Source organism: Brachypodium distachyon, chromosome 3 (assembly GCF_000005505.3).
Source record: "Brachypodium distachyon strain Bd21 chromosome 3, Brachypodium_distachyon_v3.0, whole genome shotgun sequence".
Taxonomy (NCBI): domain Eukaryota; kingdom Viridiplantae; phylum Streptophyta; class Magnoliopsida; order Poales; family Poaceae; genus Brachypodium; species Brachypodium distachyon.
In genome coordinates this window covers 2,183,823-2,209,547 of record NC_016133.3, presented here as the reverse complement: position 1 = coordinate 2,209,547, position 25,725 = coordinate 2,183,823, and the positions used below count along the sequence as shown (strand labels likewise).

The 25,725-nt window shown below is 48.9% G+C and overlaps 4 protein-coding genes and 2 long non-coding RNA genes across 6 annotated transcripts; 2 read left to right on the top strand and 4 right to left on the bottom strand.

The window, feature by feature from the left end:
• LOC100827186 (delta(24)-sterol reductase) lies at positions 1-3,828 on the top strand. Its single transcript, XM_003574303.4, has 3 exons — positions 1-193; positions 1,453-2,703; positions 3,094-3,828. Exons 2-3 carry the CDS (start codon positions 1,462-1,464, stop codon positions 3,535-3,537), a joined length of 1,686 nt encoding a protein of 561 aa, XP_003574351.1. The 5' UTR covers positions 1-193; positions 1,453-1,461; the 3' UTR covers positions 3,538-3,828.
• Positions 3,654-5,386, bottom strand: LOC112271785. Its single transcript, XR_002965202.1, has 2 exons — positions 5,213-5,386; positions 3,654-4,914 (listed from the first exon to the last, which is right to left on the bottom strand). It is a non-coding gene; the product is annotated as an uncharacterized LOC112271785 (long non-coding RNA).
• A 5,322-nt stretch (positions 5,387-10,708) lies between these two features.
• LOC100841038 (leucine-rich repeat extensin-like protein 4) lies at positions 10,709-13,365 on the top strand. Its single transcript, XM_010235487.3, has one exon. The coding sequence runs from the start codon at positions 11,078-11,080 to the stop codon at positions 13,091-13,093; it is 2,016 nt and encodes a 671-aa protein (XP_010233789.1). The 5' UTR covers positions 10,709-11,077; the 3' UTR covers positions 13,094-13,365.
• A 1,431-nt stretch (positions 13,366-14,796) lies between these two features.
• LOC100840737 (delta-aminolevulinic acid dehydratase, chloroplastic) lies at positions 14,797-18,565 on the bottom strand. The gene is made up of 12 exons (XM_003570852.4): positions 18,240-18,565; positions 18,020-18,131; positions 17,812-17,885; positions 17,558-17,626; positions 17,390-17,473; positions 17,234-17,303; positions 16,259-16,314; positions 16,054-16,175; positions 15,879-15,950; positions 15,692-15,773; positions 15,486-15,563; positions 14,797-15,232 (listed from the first exon to the last, which is right to left on the bottom strand). The coding sequence occupies exons 1-12, from the start codon at positions 18,507-18,509 to the stop codon at positions 15,047-15,049; spliced, it is 1,275 nt and encodes a 424-aa protein (XP_003570900.1). The 5' UTR covers positions 18,510-18,565; the 3' UTR covers positions 14,797-15,046.
• A 186-nt stretch (positions 18,566-18,751) lies between these two features.
• On the bottom strand, positions 18,752-21,729 carry LOC100822770. Its single transcript, XR_001406624.2, has 4 exons — positions 21,205-21,729; positions 19,399-19,451; positions 19,263-19,307; positions 18,752-19,172 (listed from the first exon to the last, which is right to left on the bottom strand). It is a non-coding gene; the product is annotated as a guanine nucleotide-binding protein subunit gamma 2 (long non-coding RNA).
• Positions 21,730-22,537: 808 nt separating this feature from the next.
• Positions 22,538-25,433, bottom strand: LOC100821834 (ribosomal RNA small subunit methyltransferase H). The gene is made up of 5 exons (XM_003574286.4): positions 24,994-25,433; positions 24,561-24,830; positions 24,401-24,469; positions 23,631-23,823; positions 22,538-23,288 (listed from the first exon to the last, which is right to left on the bottom strand). Exons 1-5 carry the CDS (start codon positions 25,414-25,416, stop codon positions 22,894-22,896), a joined length of 1,350 nt encoding a protein of 449 aa, XP_003574334.2. The 5' UTR covers positions 25,417-25,433; the 3' UTR covers positions 22,538-22,893.
• Positions 25,434-25,725: the final 292 nt, after the last annotated feature.

The window sequence follows — 25,725 nt, the reverse complement described above, 5'->3', positions numbered from 1 at the left end:
CTCACCGGACACTTCGGAGGCCTTCTTAAACCTTGTCCTTCCGCGCCGCCTCAGATTCGCCTCCCGGCTCGCCGGCCCCGCCGCCTCCCCCCCATGCCACCTTCCGACTGAAGCAAGCAATTCTCGTCTCCCAGGCGTTCCTTCTCCTTCTCCTCTCCCCGTGGACCAGAGATCCACCGGAACTTGCTTCTCGGTAAGCTAAACCCTCGCCTTATTCTCGCATTGAGCCGCACCCCTCCCTCCCTCCCCCATCTCGCTTCCGAGCGCCGCAGCCCCCTCGCTCGTCTCCCTCCTCGCGCGAGCGCCGCCACCGCCGGTTGGTCCCCCCCCGTCGATCCTCTCTGCTCACGAACGGATTCCGCCCTTTAGCTCCCCGTTTCATCTCCTTAATTAATCTTCCCCAATTGGTAACTGAGGCAAGGAGCGGCCGCCCTGCACTGGTTCCCCCGCCCGTGGACTCTCAGGAGACCAGCGCATGGCATGGATTTTGCGTGTTGAAACCATGAATGAGAGTTTGAGACGGCGTGTGCCGCTAGGCTAGGCTGCATGTTTTCCGCGTCTGGACTAAAATTAGATGCATGCGCTGGCTGGGGCGGCACGCAGATCTGTTGTTCTGTTCTTGTTGATGTTGATGGGGTCAACGCATGCACACTGCTCCGCCCCTTGCCTGCCATAGCTTTCTTAAGATCCGCTTGGTGCTCACCGGCACAGCATCAGTTTCTTGTTGCCCAACCGAGGATTTTCTGTTTACTTTGGTTGGTGCCTACCTTTGCCCTGTCCACTCTGAAAGTTTTCTTCAGTGTGAAAGATTGCATGAATGCAACTCTAGGAACTGGGAAGAAATCTTCAGTCAGCGGTTACTCCTTGACTCCTTGTGTGGGTGCTGTTCTAGGATCGATTTGTCTAGATTCTACTCTACTCCGTGCATGTTGCATCACATCAGCACCATCCGGCTAGATGCCCCTGGTGCTCACTTTGTTTCTGTTATGAAATGATTATTGCAATGTCAATGTAGCATTCTTACATGTGCAGTATCTGTGTTAGGATTTACTTCTGTTTGCACTTCGTGTGGAATCACTGATGTGATGTCTAGTGGTTTGGCATCTGCATGACCCTGTCAACGGTAGCCTCTGTTAACTTATCATCTACCGATCTGAGTGTGTATAAAGAATATGCTCATCAATGTCATTGTCACCATGATCTTTACCTTTTCTTTTCTTAACATTGTATGACAAGTAAAATATAATTGAGTTTGATGTAGTCTTCCTGATACAACTCTTGGTCAACATATGTCTTGGCAACCATGAGAAGGCTACTGATTTTGTTAACTTTTTAGGGCCTTCCATGTGTACAGCTTTTCCCTGGCATGCTTTGCTGTTGCTGTTATAAGATCATATATAGCAGCTTAGCTAACTCCCCTTGTGTGTGCTCTTTCTTTTTATTACAATTCAGCCTCCAGCCATGGCGGATCTGCAGGAGCCGCTGGTTCGAGGAAAGAGGAAGAAGGTTTTGGTGGACTACTTGGTGCAGTTCCGATGGATCCTCGTCATCTTCGTGGTCCTTCCTATTTCATCTCTGATCTACTTCAACATCTATCTGGGCGACATGTGGTCTGCCATGAAATCGGAGAAAAAGCGCCAGAAGGAACATGATGAGAACGTGCAGAAAGTCGTGAAGCGGCTCAAGCAGCGCAACCCGAAGAAGGATGGCCTTGTTTGCACAGCTAGGAAGCCCTGGATCGCTGTCGGCATGCGCAATGTGGACTACAAGCGCGCTAGGCATTTCGAGGTCGACCTCTCTGCCTTCAGGAACATCCTTGAGATCGACACGGAGAGGATGGTTGCCAAGGTTGAGCCGCTCGTCAACATGGGACAGATATCCAGAGCTACCTGCCCGATGAATGTCTCCCTCGCGGTGGTTGCAGAGCTTGATGACCTGACTGTTGGTGGCCTCATCAATGGTTACGGGATTGAAGGAAGCTCTCACCTCTATGGCCTCTTCTCCGACACTGTCGTTGCACTGGAGATCGTTCTCGCAGATGGTCGGGTTGTTAGAGCCACCAAGGACAATGAGTACTCTGACCTTTTCTATGGTGTCCCTTGGTCCCAGGGAACAATTGGGTTTCTTGTTTCAGCTGAAATCAAGCTCATCCCCATCAAGGAATACATGAGGCTCACATATACACCAGTGAAGGGGGATCTCAAGGAGATCGGGCAGGCTTATGCCGATTCTTTCGCACCGAGAGATGGTGACCCTTCAAAGGTCCCAGACTTCGTCGAAGGAATGGTGTACACTGCAACAGAGAGCGTCATGATGACCGGCGTGTATGCCTCCAAAGAGGAGGCTAAGAAGAAGGGTAACAAGATCAACAGTGTTGGGTGGTGGTTCAAGCCATGGTTCTACCAGCATGCGCAGATGGCGCTGAAGAAGGGCGAGTTCGTCGAGTACATCCCGACAAGGCAGTACTACCACCGCCACACTCGGTGCCTGTACTGGGAGGGGAAGCTCATCTTGCCCTTCGGTGATCAGTTCTGGTTCAGGTACCTCTTTGGCTGGCTGATGCCTCCGAAGGTGTCCCTGCTCAAGGCCACCCAGGGTGAGGCCATCAGGAACTATTACCATGACAACCATGTCATCCAGGATATGCTGGTGCCCCTGTACAAAGTTGGAGACGCTCTTGAGTTTGTTCACCGGGAAATGGAGGTATATATATCTTTTATCTTTCAGGCCACTTAACATTCAAGTATATATAGGCATTGAGTCTGCTAGGCTGTAGGAGTTGTGCAATGCTCTTAGCTACGGTTTAACTGTGAAACAAACATGAAGACTTGTTTTAGTTACTTTTTGGTGACATTTTGTCGGTTGTTATGCTGTACATGCATTGAAAAAATGTGAGAATTTTTTTCCAAGTGTCTCAGCCAATTTGAGATGTTGGTGCATTAGGTTTTAGATGTCAACATTTCTGCTGATTCGTCAGCTATTTTGTGTAGGACAACCTGTTGCTGCTTACTCTGAATATTCCCTGAAAAACGTTTTCCCTTGTTGTTGCTGCTTACTCTGAATGTTCCCTGAACGTTTGCCCTTGTTTGTCAGGTGTATCCACTGTGGCTGTGCCCTCACCGTCTGTACAAGCTCCCCGTGAAGACCATGGTGTATCCAGAACCAGGGTTCGAGCTCCACCAGAGGCAGGGCGACACCAGCTACGCGCAGATGTTCACCGACGTGGGCGTGTACTATACCCCGGCCTTCATCTTCAGGGGCGAGGAGTTCAATGGCGTGGAGGCGGTGCGGAGGCTGGAGCAGTGGCTGATCGAGAACCACAGCTACCAGCCACAGTACGCGGTGTCGGAGCTGAACGAGAAGGACTTCTGGAGGATGTTTGATGCCTCGCACTACGAGCTCTGCCGCCAGAAGTACGGCGCCGTTGGGACCTTCATGAGCGTCTACTACAAGTCCAAGAAGGGGAGGAAGACCGAGAAGGAGGTGCAGGAGGCCGAGGCCGCCATCCTCGAGCCGGCCTATGCCGACGAGGCCTAGAACCTTTTTCGAATTCTCTGGCGTTCGGTTTGTCAAGCTCAGTCTGGCAGAGATGTTTTTTCTGAACCCTGAACTACCTACCTACGCCCCCTTTGCTCAGAACTTGATCGTGTTAGTTTTAATCTGTATGCTCGCTATCGTTGTCGATGCTTAGTTACTTGGTATGCGACATTTGACTGGAATAATCAGGATTGATCCTTTATTCATTCATCAAATTGCTTAGAACTTTAATCAGGAGGATTTTGTGTATGCGACATTTGACTGGAATAATCAGGATTGATCTTTGGTGAATCCTCTGGTGTTAGGGTTTATACATTCCTCTGAAAAGTCTGAATGCTGTGGAGGGCTGTACCTCTAGTAGTATTAGTACTCTTTGATTAGATTGTTGCGCCAGAATTGGGAGAGAGTTGACACATGGAGATGTTTTATCTCGCTCCCATATCGTCTCCTTCCTTATTAATGGTTCTCGCAAACGATTGAACCGCTGACAGATATGGCACGAAACTGAAGATGTCTATTCCAAAAGCCTTGTGATCTACCAAGATCCTGTGCCTTCACTTCCAAGCCATAGCAGACAGGTTCTTGACCCCCCTGCCAAATGCTACTAGTCTGATCAAAGCACGAGCCATGTCTCTTAACAATTTCCTGCGAAGAAGAGTTGCAGCCACTAGGGCAAGAGCTGCAGTGGAGAAGCAGTGTGTTCAAAATCAGCAAGAGGCCTGGCAATGCGAAGCTGGATATCTGTCGGACCCTAAAACTAAAAGCATCACTCCCTGCTTCTCTTATCTTGCTGAAAGCATGCAGCACCATATGTCCTTGTGGGCATTTCCAATCAAGCTGTCCAGACGAGTTGGATTTAACTAGCAGTCAGTAGCTTCTTTGCTGTTCTTCACTATGAGCAGGCCGGAACAGAGATATCATTAACTGGAACTGATGCTTCAACAACACAAGCATCCCTGCCATTTCTGCAGCCCAAGGATTTCCTGGAGTCCAAACCTGCGCACGGATTTCCATTGCATAAAGAATGAGTGTTGCCTTGAATGACCAACGAACATGCTTCCTTGCGGGACCAAATGGCAATCCACATATTGTAAGATGCTAGACCCGGTCAGTAGTTCTTGTCGTTGCCCGGCACGTACGTCTGTCGTCTCGCCCGATCATTGCTAGCTAGCTGCTTCGGTCAGTCGATCTTACTCCAGCTAGCAGTCACCGCACATCTTTTGCTTTTGCTTTGCTTGCATTGCAGCTCAGCTCTCTCTCTACCTCGATCTCACAGAGCCCGGAGCTGGAGTGCAGTGACAGTCTACTGACACGGCATGCTGAATAGATCGCTGGCTGGCTGGCTCTGGCTCAAGGAAGATTCAGGAGAAGATGGCCCTGTTTGAAATCTCGTAAAAAAAATATTTATGGTGAGATTAGTATTGATGAGTTCTAACTTAAACTAAACTGAAGTAAACAATAGTACTCTCTCCGTTCCTAAATCCTAATTGTCGTTAGATTTAGGAACGGAGCAGTAGTTGTTGGGTTCAAACTCAACTACTACAAGCACACGTGTTTGACTCACATGCCGACACACGGATACCTACTTAATTAAGAAACCTAATTAGACTCAAACTCAAGATTAATACTAACAGTAGTAACATAATCACACTGAATCTGAACCACTGTTAATTACCTCCATATCCCACCAGCCGGCGCTCTCCCATGCATATCATCTCTCAAGATCGACAAGACAATGCAAGCATGCATATATTCCCTACTTCACCTGCAAACTAGCTTGGGGTCCGTCCGGCAACGAGCCGTATCCATGCTAAGCTAGGCGGCCGGTGGAACAGGTAAGCAGTCGACACGATCCACAGCAACAGCATGCATGTAAGTTGTTAAAGCCAGGTTTCCTGAAATGCATATGCACATATAAATGCCAATCGATAGGAACATTCGCATGTGGGGGCATGTTGTCGCTGCCTGCCCTGCCCTGTCTTTCCAATTAATTCACCCAATTACTTGTCTGCCACATATACGTCGGATCAATACGTACGCTATAGCAGTTAGATAGCTGGAATTAATACGCCTATGGCTATCCTGCACTACTCAAGTACACATGTGTAGACAAAGTTTCGCAAAAGTAAAAGGAAACTAGCGTAAAGTCCAATTTCCTTGTCTTTCCTTTTTCTCTTTTCTGCCAGCTGAGGAGCATAGGTAGTATATGTGTGTAAAGTCAGAAAGTCATGATCAATAAATCTAATACTCCCTCCCACCGGTATTACTTGTCTCAAATTTGTCCAAATACGGATGTATCTATGTGTAAAAAGCGTCTACATATATGTAATATTTCGACAAGTAATTTCAGCCGGAGGGAGTAATAAGCCCTCGCCTCTTTCAAAGGAAAAAGTTAATAAGAACCTCTTTGATTTAAAAAAAGGGCAAGAACAAAACGCATCATCAAACAAATGATTCTTTTCAAGAGGTTGGAATGAACGAAAAGTTTCCTACTCCGTATAAGATTTTATAGGATTCAATCCTACAAATAAAACGGTGTACCTAGATTTTTTTTTTCAAATTTTACCCTCTAAAAGTTCTTTGAATCAGAGGAGGAGTACTATGCTTCTAGATTCATTTCAACCACGTGGATGCAGGTGTAGGTGCTTATCTCTCCACTTGACGCCGACGCGTACCTTTGGTTCTCTCACGAGCTTAGAGCAACTCTAATGGGATCTCCCAAATTTTGTTCCAAAATGACTTTTTTTTGTCATTTGGGGAAGCAAGTGGACATGTGTCCTTTCCATGTCCACCCTCATCACTCAACCACATCCTCCAAATTCCTCTCCCAAATTATCTTTTCCTTCTCTTTATCCTTTCTCCTCGTCTTTTCACTTTTTCTTCTCCTTTCCCAACTCTTGTTGCGGGACCGGGGCAGACAAAAAAGAACACCGGACAATGTCCGGACGTCCCAAATCTCTCCCAAATTTGGAGCAAGTTTGGGAAATGTGTCCGGACAAACATGTCATTTTGTCCGTTTAGGTGATGCCATTGAGAGATGATTTTGAAAACAAAATGTTCATGTCCCCTAAATAGGACACTTGGGATAGCTTTGGGTGATGGCATTGGAGATGATATTATCTGCCCAAGCTAAAATTGAATGGCCCAAAAAATGCAGAGGCCACTGTAAGTAAGTACAGCTGCATGGGTCGATGATTGGATTGGATCGGATATCCATAAATAAATGCCACCTCCCCCGGCCCGGCCCGAAACAGTTAACCCCTCTGTTCCAAACAGTGAAGTCGGTAAACAGAAGTCGAAGGAATGACACTAGAAATAACGAGAGGTAGTAGTAGTACTAGGAGTACAGATCAAGGAGAATTAAGGTTGCTGCCGGATTGATTACCACAGAATGATCCGAGACGAGCCTAGCCTGTTAGAATTAGTGAGGAAGTTAAGGTTGATGAAATGGCACGGCTTAATTAGGACCAAGTGACCAACCATCGACCGTGGTGCTAATCTGGAGTTTTAAGACCCCTCCAAGCAATCGGATTTCTGACATCTCTCTGTCTCAACTGAAAACTTTTAAGCTCCTCGCTTTCGTAAAGAAAGAGGAGAGAAGAAGTTTGAAAGTATATATATATTTTTTCAAAAAAGTTTGAAGCTACTGTACTGCAGGAGAATCTACCACGAGCGAGCGGATCAGTACGGAGCACATCACGAGGCCCTGCTGATGATTTACACTCACACACGAGGTAGCACGTTACTAGCAGTCTGGATCTGATCTGGCGCTAATCATGCGTCGCCTCTTAATTTAACTACCCCCTCTTGCCCTAGCACAGTACTTGTACAAATACAGTACAGTATTAACCAACCCATGCTACTAGCAGTAGCACTGCACACTGGCACCGGGATTGGTACTGGTACTGGAATGGGTAGGTAGAGAAACCAGAAAAGTCCAACAATGGATGGGTCGGTGGCTTCTTGCTTGCTTGCTTGCTGCCATGCTTGGTCAGCTGGCTTGCTAACTAATGATTCAGTTTTAATTATGTTTGGATGGATGACTTGGATGCACGTGTATTGATTCGTTCCTGTTTTTGATTTGGTTTGGACATACTACTGGAGCACAAACGATACTACTAGTACCAGGGTTTTTTCTTTTTTGATACGAGTTTGAGTTACAAAAGGACCCCAAAAAAACGGGTCAGAAAGAAAAAGAAGAATAGGAAAAAAATAGGTCAAACAAACAAGTAATTCTCAGAAAATACTTTCCCCCCACTAGCTAGGCAGAGCCTGAGCGGCATCTTGTTAGTTCTAAAGCTTCAAAGTCGGAGAGTGTCAACTATGTTTTGCTTGATGTTGCGCACTGGATATGTTCATTCCGAAAAGACTCGCGTGTTACGGGCAAACCAGAGCTGTCAAGCACATGCAGCAAAGAAGATAAACCAGTTTTGGTCCTGCTCATTCTGTTCTTCTAGGAAGGAGTAAGAACTACTAGCGCGAGATGCTTGGCTGATCAGTCCAAGGTCAGACCAGAGGTAATGTGCATCGCGGCATCAAAGTAGAACATGGTCAATACTCTCAGTAGCCGGGCAGATATCGCAGTCCCCGTGATCAATATTCTTCCATTGTTTCTTGATCATGTTGCTTCTTGTGTTTAGACGGCCATGGAAGGCTAACCAGAGAAAAACTTTGTGCTTTAAGGGGATAACCGAATGCCAGGTGAACTTACTTGGACCCCAAATAACACCTCTGAATGTGAGCAGCCGATAGAAAAAGGCGGTTGTTGCAGGCTTGCCGCTCAAAGAAGCAGTACGAACATCTTGCGCGGAGGCAACCGATTGAAAGTTCAGTAGCTTCATATGCAGGTTCTGGAGCTCTCTGATTGCAGTGTCCGATAAGTTGGGATGGAGTTTTAGGGACCAACTCCCAGAGAATTGTGAGGCAACCGTGGAGAAGCGGTCTGTCGCATAGGAGAAGAGTGTCAGGAAAACTGAATATAATCTTCCATCCGACAACCAGTGATCGAACCAAAAGGAGATGTGGGAGCCATTCCCGAGCATGCACACAGTGGAATTCTGAACAAGTTGAATGTAATGAACTAGCGGTTTCCAAGTTGGTGTGTCCCTTGCCCGAGAGACATGAGAGATATTTCTTGATGTGTATTGCCGTGCTAACCAGGTGTAACAAGGAACATCAGAGGACTGCAGAACCTTACTCAGAAATTTGCATAACAAAGCATAATTATGAGCTGTTAAGTCACGGACGCCCAGACCACCATTGACTCTTGCTAGAATGACTTTATCCCAGGCAACAAGGCAATCAGCATTAGCAGTTGAGTTCGATTTCTTCCATAAGAAGTTCCTTTTGAGCTTGTCGACCTTGTCAATGCTCTCTTTCAGCCATTTTAAAATTGCCATGTAGTAGCTCGGAATGGAAGAGAGAACTGCATTGATCATAGTAAGGCGGCCACCCCAAGAAAGATAAGTAGACATCCAACCTGCGAGCCAACGATCCACCTTATGTATCACCGGCATTAGAGAGAGTGCCGATAGCTTTTTCATGGATAACGGCAGTCCAAGGTAGGAGCATGGCATTTCACTAATGGGGCAGCCAAGTAAAGCGGCAGATTGAGAAATAAATTGAGTGTCCATGTTTATTGGGACGAAAGTGCTCTTGTGGTAGTTGATTTGCAAGCCAGAGAAGTCCGAGAATGCCTGTAATATATTCTTAATAGCTGCAACTTGAGAGAGTTCACCTTTGAGCAGAATTAGTGTGTCGTCCGCATATTGTAATACAGGAAAGAAGCCCGTTGCATTAAGTGGGTGTAGAAACAGCCCCTGCTCAAAAGCCTGGCAGCACATACGTTGGAGAACGTCGGCCAGCAAAATGAAAAGGTATGGAGACAGTGGATCACCTTGGCGAACGCCTCGTTCGAAACAGAAGATCTCCCCAGGTTGCCCGTTCATCAGTACCCTTGCTTGTCCGGAACGTAAGATAAGATCAATCCAGGCAACCCATTTGTCGCCGAAGCCTCGGTGAGAGAGCACAGCTAGAATGCTATCCCAGCTCACGCTATCAAAAGCTTTCTGAAAGTCCAGTTTCAAGATCATCAAAGGCAACCGTCTTTTTTGTGCACATTGTACCAATTCAGACGCAAGAGCGAAAGTTTCGATAATGGCTCGGCCTCTGATAAAACCCGACTGCATGGACCAACGATGGTATGTGTAATTGTAGGCGGTTGGCCAGCACTTTGGTGATAAGTTTCAGTATACTGTGTACTAATGAGATCGGCCAGAAGTGTTTGATCTCCACAGGAGCTTCAATCTTAGGTAGCAGAGTAATGAATGCCATGTTAATCCCTGCTAGATCAACTGACAAGTTAAAAAACCCGTCAAATAAATTCATCAGATCATCTTTGAGTATGGCAGAGAAAGCTTTGTAGAATTCATTTGTGAAGCCATCTGGCACAGGGCTCCTGTTGTTAGGCGAGCAGGAGATAACCGACATAATTTCATCCCACTGGAAAGGAGCAGTGAGCTGCTGGAAATCAGATGGAGAGCAAATGTACTAGTACCAGGGTCTTTCTCTTGAACGGTAGGAAGGGAGAAAGCTCGTTCGTTCGATGCATGTGTTTGCTTAGGTGGCCATCAATCATGTTTTGGTCTTGAGCTATAAGCCAGGACCGATGTCGAAGAACTATGCCGTGTGCGCCATGAATCGCTTGTTTTCGTGCTGGAGTAACCACCAATGCATGTTCCCCTTGGCCGTGGAGTCACTGTAGCTGTCGGCCAAAGATAAAGAAATGTACGGAGTACGTTGTTCGCAGCCGATTCTCTCGACGAAAAAGAAAAGGGATAATTACGCTAGCCTCCATTATACACCGGTAGGACCCTTTGGTTGATCTTTGCCGATGGCTCATGCATGCATCGTCGAGTCTCGCCTGTTTCGATGCTACTCTTGCTTACCGGACTGAAATTTTCCAGGAATTTATGGGCGAGTTCTTTTCGGTTTCTTGAAACTCCGAGAAGCCGTCCTTCCCGGCTTCCAGGACAGTCGCGAACCAATTTTCTTACAATGCAAATGGAAGGCTCCGTCCTGGCCCAACTTTGGAGTTCCAAGCTCGATGACACATTTCGTGATGACTACCCAAGGCAGAGCACGGAAGCCCTTCCATTCCTAAATGAATCCCCATCACATCGTTGCCACAGATGCGACCCCAGAGGAACCAAAAAGGGGAGATCAAAAATATCAAATCCACACGTTAAAACGGCCCCCTCTCACTTTCCGTCTCCTCGCCAAAACCCCGCGTCGTCTCGCCCCGCGCGCGCTTCCGTAGCACTTGAACAGCAATGCGCCCGCCCATGTGAGTGATGAGTGACCTTCTCGCTCCCATGTGACCGCTCTGAATGCCACTGCACCTCGGCACGCTCCCCCACTCTTCTCCCCGTGATCCCAAGCTAGCTCCCTTGGGCAAATCACTCTCTTCCTTCTTCTTCCTCCAGCCAGCTCCTCCGGTACTACAGCATCCTCACCCCAGATCGCAGCCCAAGCTCGCCACATGATGACCCCGCTCGCCGCGCCACCGCGGCGCCTCCTCCTCCAGCCATTCCTTCTCCTCCTCCTCCTCGTCGCAACAGCGGCGCAGGAGGGCGACTCATCCTCCCCATCGACCGCCCGGTTCGCCGCGCCGTCCTCATGGCCGTTCCCGTCCCCACAACTCCGGGCCGCCTACGCGGCGCTCCAGCAATGGAAGCAGACCGCCATCTTCTCCGACCCGTCAAACTTCACCGCCAACTGGCTCGGCCCAAACGTCTGCGCCTACAACGGCGTCTACTGCGCGGCCTCCCCGACCACCCCGGGCTACCCGCTCGTGGTCGCCGGGATCGACCTCAACCACGCCGACATCGCCGGCTACATCCCGTCCTCCCTCCCGCTCGGCGTCCCCGACCTGGCGCTCCTCCACCTCAACTCCAACCGCTTCTGCGGCATTATCCCGAGCACCTTCCGCGCGCTCACGCTCCTCCACGAGCTCGACCTCAGCAACAACCGCTTCGTCGGCGCCTTCCCGGACCCCGTCCTCGCCTTGCCTTCCCTCAAGTACCTCGACCTCAGGTTCAACGACTTCGAGGGCGCGATCCCGGGGAAGCTCTTTTCCGTCCCGCTCGACGCCATCTTCCTCAACTCCAACCGCCTCCGCCACGGGATCCCGGGGAACCTCGGCGACTCCCCCGCCTCCGTCATCAACCTCGCGCATAACGATCTCGGCGGCTGCATCCCGCCGTCGATCGGGAAGATGGCCGGGACGCTGGAGCAGATCGTGCTGATCGATGACGCGCTTCAAGGGTGCGTGCCGGTTGAGGTCGGGTTGCTGAAGAAGGTCACCGTGTTTGATGTCAGCGGGAACAAGCTCCAGGGCGGGATCCCGGCGGCGGTGGGTGGCATGGCGGCCGTCGAGCAGCTGGACTTCGCCGGGAACCTCTTCCAGGGTGCCGTGCCGATAGGCGTCTGTGGGCTTGCTTCGTTGAAGAATTTTACTTATGCGGATAACTTCATCACGGGCCGGCCTGGGTGCGCCCAGGCTATGGCGGATGGTGCGTGGAACTGTATCCCTGGCGCGCCGGCGCAGAGGCCGGCGGCGCAGTGCGCTGCTGTGATGGCCAGGGGGGTGTTTGACTGCAGCAAGGCGCAATGCCAGAGTGGTGCTGGTGGGGGAGGAGGACCTTCGTCGGGCCCGGTGTTGCCGCCGTCTGGTGGGACGACTTCGCCCTCGTACCCGGCGCCGCCCAAGGGAGGATCTGCGACTCCGTCCTACCCGACGCCGCCGTCGAGCGCCAGTACGCCGTCGTACCACGCGCCGCCGCAGGGACCCACCACCACCCCTTCGTCGCCACCTAAGGGCTCGGCGCCGCCGTCGAGCTCAAGCACCCCTTCGTCACCACCGAAGGGCTCCAGCACGCCGCCGTCACCACCGAAGAGCTCCACCACGCCTTCATACCCGACGCCGCCGTCAAGCTCCAGCACGCCTTCGTCCCCACCCACGCCGTCGTACCCGACGCCGCCATCGAGCTCCAGCACGCCGTCGTACCACTCGCCGCCGACGCCAGCAGCCGGCGGGGCGCCGCCCTCGCCGACCTCGTCGAACAAGCCGGGCTCGCACTCCGCGGCACCGCCGGGCAGCTCGTACGGCCCTACCCCCTCAACGCCGCCATCTTCCTCCTCCGGCTCGACGCCGCCGGGCTCCTACGGGCCCAACCCGTCAACCTCAACGCCGCCATCGTCCTCCTCCTCAAGCTCACCGCCGCCTTCCTCGGGCGGCCAGCACCAGCCATCGCCGCCCACGGGGTACCCGGGCTACGCGCTGCCACCCCACGCGCCGGGGACCCCCGGCGCCGCCGGCTCGCCTCCGTCGCACACGCACCCGAGCACCCCGTCGTCGCCCGAGCACTGCGCGCCGCCGTCCAAGGGCGGCGCCACCGGCCGCCACCCGCCGTCCTCCGGCGGGAACCTGCCGTTCCCGCCGGTCTACGGCGTGGCGTACGGGTCGCCGCCGCCGCCGGTGAAGCCGTACAACTAGTCCTCTCCCTCGACCCCATCGCCGGAGCAGCCGCCGCCGCCAGACACCAGTATAATATACTCCACCTCAATCTTTCTACCTCTCCCCTCCGCATGCCCCTAGTAATTCTCTTTTCAGCTTTCAATTTTCTTCTTCTTCTTCTTCTTCTTCTTTGTTGTTGCGAGCGTCAATCTGCAGAGATTGGATTAAAGAGGCCCCTCTCTCCTATGTATTAATTCTTTCTCCGATGAATGGATTTATTGAATTAAATTGATTTGGAGTTGGACGTGCAATTTCGAGCTTACATGAACAAACAAACAAACAAACATGATCCGTGTCTAGCACAAAAATGTCCGTCTCCAAAGGTCGATTCGCAAGCAACGAAGCGAGCCGGAGAATGTTCATGTTCTCAACTCTCAACGAGTGTTAACCATCGAATTGCTTCTTCTGCTTGGTAAAGGGATATGTATCTACAGAATAATTCTTCTCGGTTTCCCTTTTCACTTGACTAGAGAGCAGGAGTAATCTGGAAGGAGGCATTGTGCGATCATGTGGTGTTCGTGGGGAGCAGGCAGGCGCAGGTGCATGCGGCCCAGGACCGATCTCGAATTCTCGATGGACCCCCCTGAAGTTGCACATGGGAAAGCCATGTTTCGTGCGCCCAGCCCAATTAGCAGCAGCACGTACAGATCCACCATGTTGTACTTTGTCGAGGGAGGAACAGGACAACGTAGATACTACATACATACATCCATGCATATGCACTTGATTTCATTTCATGGGGACCATATCCTCCAACCGCGCCAATAGCTAAGCAGCAAAGGGGTTCATAAGAGAGGCCGGTCGCTGTTGTCGCTGTCGGTGCAGATCGATGGGATCCACATCGGAGAAGAAGAAGAGAGGAGAGTTGGTGAAGGCAGTGAGAGCATCTCGTCGTCGTGGGGCGGCCATTCAGGACGGCTGACGACGAGAGCTGCAGCAGATCCGAGAAATGAAATTCGTGATCAGTAGTACGTATACTAATCTGACAAGCGCTGCTTTGCCGTGTTAATACTAATTGACTGGGTCGGGCTAGGCTTAATAGGCATTGGCGTCAACTGTTCCTTCGTGATCAGTAAACGTTGACCTGTGATGCGGTAATTTTACTGCAAGTTACAAGGGAGACTTTCAGGCTGACAATCTTCCCTGAATCAAAGAGGCCATAAATGAATGTCCTCTCTCGGCCCGGCACCAAGGGAATGGGTTTTGCCCCCTCCATCGTGTGAAATGCCATCTCTTGTAACGTGTCTGCATTTTATCATCACCTTGTTAGTTGTATCTCTCTACGTACGTTGTAAACTTGCAAAGTTAGTAGAGGTGCAAGGCAAGAATACATGAGAGCTTGAGAAGGTGTCAGTGGGGTGGGCGTAGCAGGCGCTGTCTGCCGGTGCCTTGTGCCCGTGCAAAGGCGTGTGTACGTGACCGTGAGAGATGACAGCAGCAATGGGAGTGGAGCAGGGGCACGTTGCTCCTCTACTGCTGCCAGCTGCTCCTGTGCTGTGCCCCCCGGCCCTGGCCGTAGTACCGGCGAGTCGGCGACGTCACCAACACGTCATGCTGAGCACCTTGCGCGCGACGAGACGGCGCGAGCACGCAAGGCCCACTCGCCAGCGACCAGGCAAGGCGGCCCCACCCGCCAGCGACCAAACGCTGGTCGCCTTCCTCCCCTCGTCGTTACAATGCTCTAGACTACCGGAGTACCGAATTACAAACAGGCAATAGCTACATAAAATGGAATTCCCGCTATCACGAAGCTAACTACATCTAACCGGAGCCAAAGCCAAGGTTTGCTACGGCACAGGCACACTAGCTTGCCGGAGAACAGCGCATTGCCTGGAGAAGCTCTGTGGCTGCATGCGACGGCAGCGGAGAGGAGAACCATATGGTGTGCAAGATCCATGGAGCTGGATTTGGCTCACCGCTCACGGCTTTGGCCTACAGCTGCTTGGACGGCCGCGCGGCGCCACCGGCGAGGACGTTGGCGGCCTGGCGGGCGAAGTAGGTGAGGATGACGTCGGCGCCGGCGCGCCGGAGGCACAGCAGCGACTCCATCATCACCTTCTCCTCGTCCACCATCTTCAGCACGCCGCCGGCCTTGATCATCGAGTACTCACCGGACACCTGTAGGAGAAGGCATAATAAGATGCTTGTTGCAGAGGATGATTCAACTGACAGCCGCATAGTCCTTTGTTAAAACATCAAACTAATCTGGTTTTGGGGAGGGAGACAAGGGAAAGATGCATGTATGTTTGCAGCAACAATGTGATACTAATGACTCGATCCATAGCACTGTAGTTAACGACACAATTAGAATTTTTTTATTTCCTGTAGAATTTGGTTAACATAGTTTCAGGGGAAAAGATGGCAAACTGACCTGGTATGCAGCAATCGGCAAGGCCGAATTGTCCCTTAGGAGCCGGATAATATCCAGGTATGGTAACCCAGGTTTCACCTGCCAAATGATAACATAGTAGCTTTAAGTACATGATGACACAAGCAATAAATCAAACAAAAGAGACCTTGATAATGTATCACCATCTGTTCATGTAATCTGATACATATCTAAGGAATCAAAATTACCAAGAGAATATCTGCTCCTTCAGCCTCATCTGCTGCAGTTTCTATAAGGGCTTCTCTGCAATTGGCTGGGTTCATCTGATAGCTTAAGAATTGACAGAAAGCATGCAGCAGTGGCCAGTGCAATTAGATATGAAGATTTTGAATTGTACACTAGATGGAAATGAATGTTTCAGTGTTAGGTACGTACGTCTTCTTGTCTCCAAACCGTGGATTTGAATCCAAAGCTTCACGAAATGGACCATAAAATGAACTAGCATACCTGCGAAATCCATCCAACTTAGCATTTCAAAACTAAGGGGAGCAGAGAATATTGAATATCTAATGAGATAAATGATAGTTTCTGTATTAGTAAAGATGTGTACTTTGCGGTGTAGGACATGATGGAAACATCATGGAAACCCTCAGCATCTAGAGCAGCCCGAATTGCTCCAACACGACCATCCATCATATCACTAGGACTAACAACATCAGCACCAGCTCGAGCCTATTTAGCAACAGCAAAGTTTCCTATAAGAATGTTTTGAAGGAAACACTGAGACAGACTAAAAGGTGTTCAGCAAAACGAACCTGGGAAACTGCTTGCTTGCAAAGCTGGTGGACTGTTTCATCGTTCATAATAACTCCTGCATGGGTACAACAAGCCAACAATTAGGTGGAAACATGGATTTTAAGAAATACCATTATCGAGGAAAGAAAGAACATATCTGCCAATGTATGTTTTTCGGTACGGTAATGCTAAAATGGAATGCACATCCAAGTAATTTGCCATGCAAAAATGTCCAATGGGGAATTAATATCCTCGTATATCATATCTAAATGGGTGAAATACCAACATTTTTTCCTTAAATAATGAAGATCAGAAGTAATAGAATCGATGTTCTACTCTTTTCATTTGTATACAAACAGCATCATGGTGAGTTGGCCTTGAAGACCTCTTTATAATCATTGCTGAAATTTTAAATTTTGGTCGCACTCTCATTTATAAGTAACATAACTCCCCAAAGCTGTTTGATCGAGAAAATAGAAATGAACATCAACCCCTCAAAGTATGGTTAAATACCAATAACATCATCCAAAAACAGAACCATCTGTGACCCGTGGTGAGCAGGGATGCTACTCTAATTGTGAAACTCAAACATGATATAAGGGACTTGTATGCCTGTAACCCCTATATGGCGATGTTTTCAGCCATTATTCTAAATCAGGTACGTTTATAGGTCCGAGTAGAAAGATACTCCCTCCGATCCATATTAATTGTCTCAAATTTGCCCAAATATGGATGTATCTATGCTTAAAATGTGTCTAGATACATGTAATATTTCGACAATTAATTAGTATCGGAGGGAGTAGTTGATAATGATTTGGTTTAGCCAATATGGCTCTACAGCAGTATATTAAGCCATGGGCTTTACGTCAATATGATTTGGATATTTAGCATATGCCAGATAAATTTCTCAGGATATCAGCACAGAAGCACTCAATGGAAGCGAGCTTCAGATATTATCTCTCTGGGAACAAATTTGGAAGGCAATAAATTCTAACCATCTTCCCTCACGATGCCATCATGACCGTCAGAAGAATAAGGATCCAAAGCAACATCAGTGTAAATAACCTAAGCACGATGAAACACAAACATGTTAGCATTGAGCAGAAATGATGTAACACAACAACAAATATCAAATGCAACACACGACTCACAATGTCAGGGTACTTATCCTTGAGTAGGCGAATTGTCCGAGGCACTAAACCATTGTCGTTATATGCCTCATCTCCCGTTTGCGTCTGATGGACATACAAGCCTATGTTATTCCCTGTGGTCGGTGCAATTTGAATTCGTGGAAAAAAACCTTATGTCTCCTGGAACACCTTTAATCCGTCAGGAACTTTCGGGAATAGCACGAAGCTGTTAACACCAACATCACGCGACTTGTAAACCTGCGGATAATAGCAGCCGAACAGAACTTTTTCCTTCAGTCACTTCTGAAAACAAATGTAGCTCATGACTAGGACGCGGGATGTGACAGTACTTGCTAAAATTTTCAGCACATTGGTACTACGAATCTGTTTCAGGTGTTTCCTGCTGAAGCACTGAATCATATAAACTGCTATAATCACAGTACCTCGTCGAGAAGCCCGTGCCTCCACCCAAGCCTGAAGCACCCAGGCATAGCTCCAATGGGGGTATCCTCTTCACCTGCACATCAGCAGGACAGCACCAAACTACCAGTTAACAGAATTCTACAGACCAATTATCAATCCCAGTTATGTGCTTGCATTGCATCTCCACGTCAACCCATGTTCTCCAGCAGAGGGACCACACGTACAAACCTTCGTGGATGAACAGCGGGAGGACGAGGTTGGCGGGTGCAATGCTGGTCTCCTGGAACGCGGCCCGGAGCACCGGCGACCTCCGGTTGCGGCGAGGGCGCTTCGGCATGTCCTGCGACGCGCATCAAGCACCCACCCAGACACAAGCAGTTCAGCATTGCGATTGGAAATTTGAAATAGCTGGTCAGGTGCCGGGATGAGCAGGGGATTGTCGACGTACGAGGGGCCTGATCTCAGGGGTGCCGCTGGGCGCCGGCGGCCTGGAGAACGGCGGCGGGGCGGGGAACTTCCCCGCGACGGCGTCCGCTTCGCACTCCTCGATGGTCCTCCCGGACCTCGCCTGGACGGCGGCCGCGGCCCCGTCGCGGTCGGCGCTGGCTCTAGCCGCCACGGGCCTGGCTCGCGAGACGGGCCGCAGCAAAGAGGCCCTCCTCCGGGAGTGCTGCACGTTGGCGCCAACGGCGGGGGAGAAGGACACGGTGGAAGCCATGGCGGATTGAGCCGTAGAGAGGAGAGAGGAGAGTCGAAGTGGATGGATGATGACGGCTGATTGGTGGTGTTTAACACGATCCAAGTGGACTCTCGCTTGTGGGTCCCACCTGGCAGTTAGAAGGGTTCCTACAAGCCGATCCCACTTGACGGTGAGAGAGTATGGACCCAAAGCCAAAGTGCAGAATAGCATTACGAACATCTCATTTCCAAATAGACAAAGCTTTGCTGTGTCCGCCAGGCAAAACAAGCCGAGTAAACCGGCGAATTCCAGCAAATTTCAACAGAATTCACTAACTTATCCAATGTACACAACTCATGGACGCAGGAATCAAATGTAAGCCAGTCAGGGCCCGAGGAAGAAGGCTACATTTTCTGAACAACAATCAGGTCGAATGAGGATACAGTTTCATCCATGTCCTTGTTAGGAGGATTACAGGGATTACATACACAAACACAATAATTCTCGTGAAAACCGGGTCATATTCTGTCACTAAGCCACCGATGGGATCGAAATTTTTTGAGGGCGGTTTAATCTGCACACACAGCTTCATGGAGAAGCTAGGAAAAATTGGAGCCTTTGGAGGTCCACCACTTGCTGCTGCGAGAGCTTGGCACACGCTGGAACCATCTGTCCCAGGAAGAGTTCTCGGGGCTACTGGTGCTGTAAACACGACAGTCATCGCGGTTAGATGTGCACTCAAGCGGTAGGATTTTGCAGGGTGAAGTATTGGCAAGAACAAGATGCACTTACATTGGAAGAAGTGGGTCAGGTTTTCCTTGGGTACTTGTGATCACCCTGGCTTATTCAAGAGGGAAACACAATCACAAACTGGAAGAAGCACACAATGCAAGTGGAAAGATAAGTGATTTGCTCAAATAATACTTACTCCTGGCATGCTGCGGATGCAGGTTCCATGGTTTCAAGCTCATTCAATTCATCCTGCATCAATAAACACAGTATACATCAGAAATCATTAAATTCAAATGGTCGTTAATAGGACTTCTTCCTTGAAGGTAGCTAGCGCCAGTTATCAACTTATCATGGCTAGGATTTTTAGTCTAACATGTCAAATAAACGTGGGTGGAACTAGCAAAAAAGAAAAGAAACAGAAAGATGGACTTATGAATCTCATAATGCCATTTGTTTCCAATTGATATATAGTGAAGAAACATGCTAATGTCAAACAGACCAGATCAGTCTGACATTTGTACAAAACCATTCTGATCACAGAATCCAGTACTTCGTTGAAATCTGGACGACATAGCAGCAGTTGTCTCAAAGAGGTTTCTCTAGCCAACCATTTGGTATGACAGACCAAATCGTGCATAATTCCTTCAAGAGTGTAGTGCCGAAGAGAAAACTGGGAATTTTTTCCACAAGATATGTTACAAGCTAAGGAAAATAATATATTCTCGCTACCAGATAGGAACTGAAAAATCACAAACAGAGTGGAAAATCATAGAACGCTTGTAAAGAATGTACTCAACATATTCATTCCTCATTTCAAAGTTCTCACTAGCAACTTCCCTTACAAAAGCATAAGAAACAAATTCCAGATAATCCACCATCAAGCAGAAATATGCATGTTTCTAAGGGTCACAAGGCACAATGATGGCAAGTACTCTCTCCTTCCCTAAAACCAACTCATCTTAAGATTATGCATGCAAGCCCAAAAGGTAGCATGACACCTGTTTTTTCCTAATCTACCCTTGCTTCCTTCACATGCCCCAGGCATTGATGACGGCAGCAGGCAGGAGATTGAGGTCCGCTTCCTTCCGAGCATTGATGACAACATGAGATTGAGGTATTTTAGCGTCTCCAGAGGGGGAAAACGCGTGCAATTAACTACCCGAGCGCCTGGGCAGTTAACTTGGTAGGGGTAAATTCGTCCAAAAACACAACACGCGGGGAGTCTTGGTGTTTGAAAATCTGCTAATATGACCTGTTTTTACGGGAGGTTCAGCTAATTATGCAGAATCCTGTTCTGCATACAGGACAAAGTGAAAACTCCTGACAAGATCAGGGTACTTAGGAGTTAGGACACGCACGGTGCGATATAGTTAGCAAACATTCTCCAAGAACATCATGTCCCTTCTACTTCTGTTCCTGCCAATACCGTGTACAAGTTTCCAATACAGCTAAGTCATGTTGTCAGGGTTAAGATGGGGCATTAGTGAACATCCGTATTCATGGACAGTAAGTAAACAAGCAAGTACTATATGTATCCACTTGCTAATAAGAAAAATTATAGGTGCAGCCCAAAACACTGGTCTGGTCTAGACCTCCACTTCTACTCTATCACCAACCAGGAAGAGATTGGGCGGTCCTGAAATTCACTCTTCAATCAGGAACACGGCCTCCAGAGAAAAAGAGAAACATTCTGTCCTCTTCGGTAGCACATGCACGAACAGTCCTATGGGCAATGGGAGGCAACCACCAGGCATCTCGATCCTACATGTTAAACCGGGTTCTATCTACGAGATCCAGATCGCGTTTCTTTCTCCAACTGCCGATTTGCGGTACGGAAAAATCAACAGGCAGAGCAGCCAGGTTCTCGATTTCAGTCGGCAAGCGATAAACCTAGAACTAGCTACGGATCGAAGTGTGATGTGTCCATCCATTGGAGAAGACGGACGGATTGCCAGGTCCCCAGGAGAGGAGGAGGAGGGGGCAGGGTTGGTGGTGGTGGTACCTGGAGAGACTGCAGCTCCTGGTCGAGGCGGGCGATGGCGGCGGAGAGGCGGTGCTTCCCGACGTACCCCACGCCCCTCGTCGTCGCCGCCGCAGCCGCCGCTGGCTGCTGCTGCCCTGAAGACGGCCTCGCCGCGCCATCCGCCTCCTCCCCCTCCTGCACCTGCTGCTGCTGCTGCTCTTCCTCCCCGCGGCCCTCTCCGTTGGCTTCTCCTCTCATCCCTTCCCTTCTCTCTCTCTCCCACCCACCCCACAGATCTACCTCCGTCTCTGCCTCTACCAGGTCGGTTCCCTACCTGTCACCTATGTATGCTCGTGCTGGGTAAAAAAAAGCAGGAGCAGCAGCAGCGCGCGCGTCGATCAGAGGAGGCAAAGAGCGGGAGGCGCGCTCGCGTTTCTCTCCCTCCTCGCCGCCGTCGGCGTCGGGGCCAGGGGCTGCTCGGCTCGGGAAGGCGGCGACGAAGTGGGGGAAACGGCAACGCAGCGGGGGCGAAACGGCAGCAGCGGAGGATAAGGGAGAAGAACAAAGAACACGACGGGGCAAGTACAGTAAAAACGAAGGGAGAGATTTGACCGGTCAACGCAACGCGCCAGTCCAAAAATGGATGGGACTTTGCAGCGACACCAGAGTCCCGGGCCCCAGTCGGCAGGGGGAAAACAGAGGAAAGCTTTCGAGAATCGAGACGCTGATGCTCCATGTGTAGCACGTTTTTTACAGTGCACAGTTTCATCTCTTCATTTTTGATTTTTTAGGTTCTGTAAAGTAAGCTGTAATAAGTCCAAGACACTTATTATGAATCGAAAAGAGTAGTATAATTCGAGTCAAACGACTTTGTCTCGTTTTTTTTGTTTCTTGATGCACAAGTCTGAATTTATCTTTGAAACTGTGTGACACAAAAGATAATAGTGTGTCAATGTTGTCAATTCTTTTCATGTCCTTTTGAACGCCCATCTGGTTAAATTGGAAGGGTTGCAACTAAAGAACAGATTCTACTGCTGATTGCTCCCCAGTTTACTGGCAAAGGATCAATTGAACCCCCAAAAGGTAATCCACAGGCTTTGCATCCTGGGGAAAGCAGTAGGGACATGGGAATTTCTGGCATCAACAACTTCACCAAACATTTATGCTGGACTCACTAATGATCATGCCAACATGTGGACTCCACACGGTTTCTACAACAAAAAGGGGAAAGCAACACGACAACAGATGCATGTTGCATGGACATTTTTGGCCATTGTGCACACGACAGGCTCCTCTGTTACCAGAATTATGAGCAAAGAATGGCAATCGCCTGAACAAGATCATGACATGTGATTCTGATTCCTCGTGGATATCAAAACAAACTTTGCTCTGCAGATCTGAGGCCGCTGCAGGAGAAATATGATTGCATCTTGCAAGAGAATGTACCTTACAGAGTACAATGTACATGAGTGAAGTCGAAAAAATGGTACAAATACAGTAAAAAAAATGTTTCGCTGACTAACCTAAGCCTCTGCTTTCTTTCCATGTTACCATCTTTGGGGAAACCAAATACTACCTCCAAATTCCCTCGAGCTACTTTTCTCGAGATTTTGGCATGTTTGCTTTGCCGTGTACGAATGAGAAACCGATGTTCCCACGTTTGGTAGGCTCAATGAATCTATGCGCCAAAGTCCTCGGCATCCCTTCAAAAATTTATCTTGCGTGAATTCAGGCCTTCTGGATAACTCTGAGCTTTGCACTTCTACACCTCTGATTTAGCTTCTCTTCCTCTTGTGAAGGGGTTATTGGTCTTTTTGTAAGGATGATGCCATTCATCCCTTTCACTCTCTGCTTGAACCATGGTTCATCTTCATCATCAATGTCAGTGCACACCAAGTCTTCATCGCCATCGTCTACTCCATCCCCATGAATAAGCTCCAAGAAAGTCTGCTTCACAATTCTGTCTTCTAAACTGTGGAACGAGATTACAGCTAGACGGCCATCTGTTGCTAGACAGTCAAAACATGAATGAAGCGTGTCTTCTAAAATCCGGAGCTCATCATTAACTGCAATCCTAAGGGCCTGAAACACCCTCGTTGCAGTCTTAATCCATCCTTGTCGTCCTGTGGTTTATAAACTTGCAGTGAGATTCTTATTATCAATGCCTTGAGACAAATACCAACCTTTTCTCTTTTATCCTAGAAGAGGTTCACTTATATGTACACAGAGAAACTTGAGAAAATAAACTAAAGCAGAAAAATCACCTCACATAAAAATAGTGAATGATACAAAAATAAGTCATTACTTTTTGAAAATTCACAAAACTTTATCCAGAAAAACAAAAAAGAGAAGGAAACCTTAGAGTATAATGGCAACCAAATCAAGTGGGCCTTAAAGTTACCCCCTACACTTATTATGGATCAGAGGGAGTACTATCTTAATAAATCTCATAGTCTCATACATACCTCCTGAAATGGTACACGATCTTTGAATAAGTTTGACAAGCTCCCCAGTCGAGTGCAAACCCCCCGCTTGTCGTGCTTTAACAATTCGCCTTTGAAGGGATTGCCAATTGCTTTCCTCCCCATAATCACGGAGGATACGCCCAACTTCAAGCTCAGGCCAAGAATTCAAGATATCTTCTGCTGTTAAAGTTGCCTGTCTAATTTCAGCTACAGATTAGGAGAATCACAACAATTTCAACACAAAATCAATATGAAGGTTGGGTTGCACCTTTGAGACATTACTAATTGGCCATGAGTGACTCAGACGTGAAGTAACAGTAGTTTTCTTTCCTTTGGATATGTTTCGGCATGACAGGTTAGATGGCATGAATTAACTAATTTGAATGAAAATTTAAGTATGAACTATTATTTAAGTTTTAAATGCAAATAGTATGGCATCTAAAGAAAGATAATGTGCTAACTTACTGTGTTTTCACTTAACATGCAAAACAAATGAGATATTAATTGCCACGATAAAGTGCTACTGAACTCAGGCATATAACTACAATCAAGATGAACCCAATGGAAATGAACCAAAGTTCAACTCTGTATTTTACAAATTCCCAGATAGACTCAGAGTTTGCATTCTAAACATGAGTGCATCTAAATACTTTCAGCTCATGCTATCTGCCAGTAAAAAGATAATTTAGCAAGATGAAGTAAAATATAATGAGTGCAAAGGTTGCAACACACATGATTGCAGTTACGAGCATTTAGCAAGAAACACTGACCTTAGGATCCATGCGCATGTCAAGTGGGCCATCATGGAGCACGCTAAATCCCCTATCTGATCTGTTAACCTGTGTACAGTAGAACAGCAAATTTAGATCACCGAACGAGAAATGCAATAGGCTTACCATCAGTTTCAGCGCATTTTACTGAACTATTGACCTGCATGGATGACATGCCAAGGTCAATGAGGATGCCATCAACTCCAGACGAGTCAGCTAACAAGCTCTCATCGACGCCACCGAGAACATGCTTGATGTACTTGAAGTTCTTGACGTGAGTGTAGGCACGCAGTACTCCTTGCAAAGAATCTCCTCCATCAGTTGCCCTACTGGCAAGGAAAGCCTCGACGTGGCGCTGGCCAATCTCCAGCGCAGAGGGGTCGACATCCATGCCGATGTGCAGCTCCATCTCCGGGTGCGCCTCCATCATCTATTATCATACAAGTTGAAGAGGCATTCCATCAAACAGCTGGAGGGCACAAATCAGCACGTAACCTGTACACCCAACATGAAGAAGACGCATTCGATTCTATCGAACAGCTTGTGTGCACTACAGGAGAAAGGTCAATGCGGGAAAGAAGTGGGTTACTGACGGCGAGGGAGTGGCCGGCGGCGCCGAGGGTGCAGTCGACGAAGGAGCGGAGCGGGAGCGGGCGGCGGAACGCGGCGAGGACCTCGCCGAGCAGGACGGGGACGTGGTGGGAGTGGGAATGGCGGCGGTACAGGTCGGCGTCGAAGGCGCCCGCGGAGCGCGTGCGCCGCTTGAGGTGCTCCTCCAGCGCCCGCCGCTGCGGCCGCCACTTGCCGGCGCCGCTGTCCTTGGGCTTGGTGCTGGTGCCGGTCCTGGCCTTGCCGGTGGACTTGCACGATACCGCGTCGTGCTTGCGGCGGTGGGGAGCCGCGGCGAGTGGGCGGAGGTGGGAGGAGGAGAAGAGGAGGCGCCGGGCCGCCATCGCCATGACGGAGCTTGACACGAGGGCGCGATTGACGAACGGATAAATGGCTGGCGCTGCCATGCGGTTGTCCGCCGTGCGATTTCGGATGGATGGTTTGGATCGGCTCAAGCTACTTTTAGCTTTAGCACACAATACTTGAAACGTGGTTTAAATTTAAAAACCGAAAGAATACCGAACTTACCAATCATAACCATGATTTGAAACAATTGTTAGACCAACTTGTGAACTCTTTGGACGCAGATAAATGTTTCGAAAGCAATTCTTGTACTCCCTCTGATCCAAATTTACACGGAGCTCCAAATTGCTACTCACTCTGATCCATAACAAGTGTCTTCGATTTAGTACAAAGTTGTACCGGATTTAGTAAAA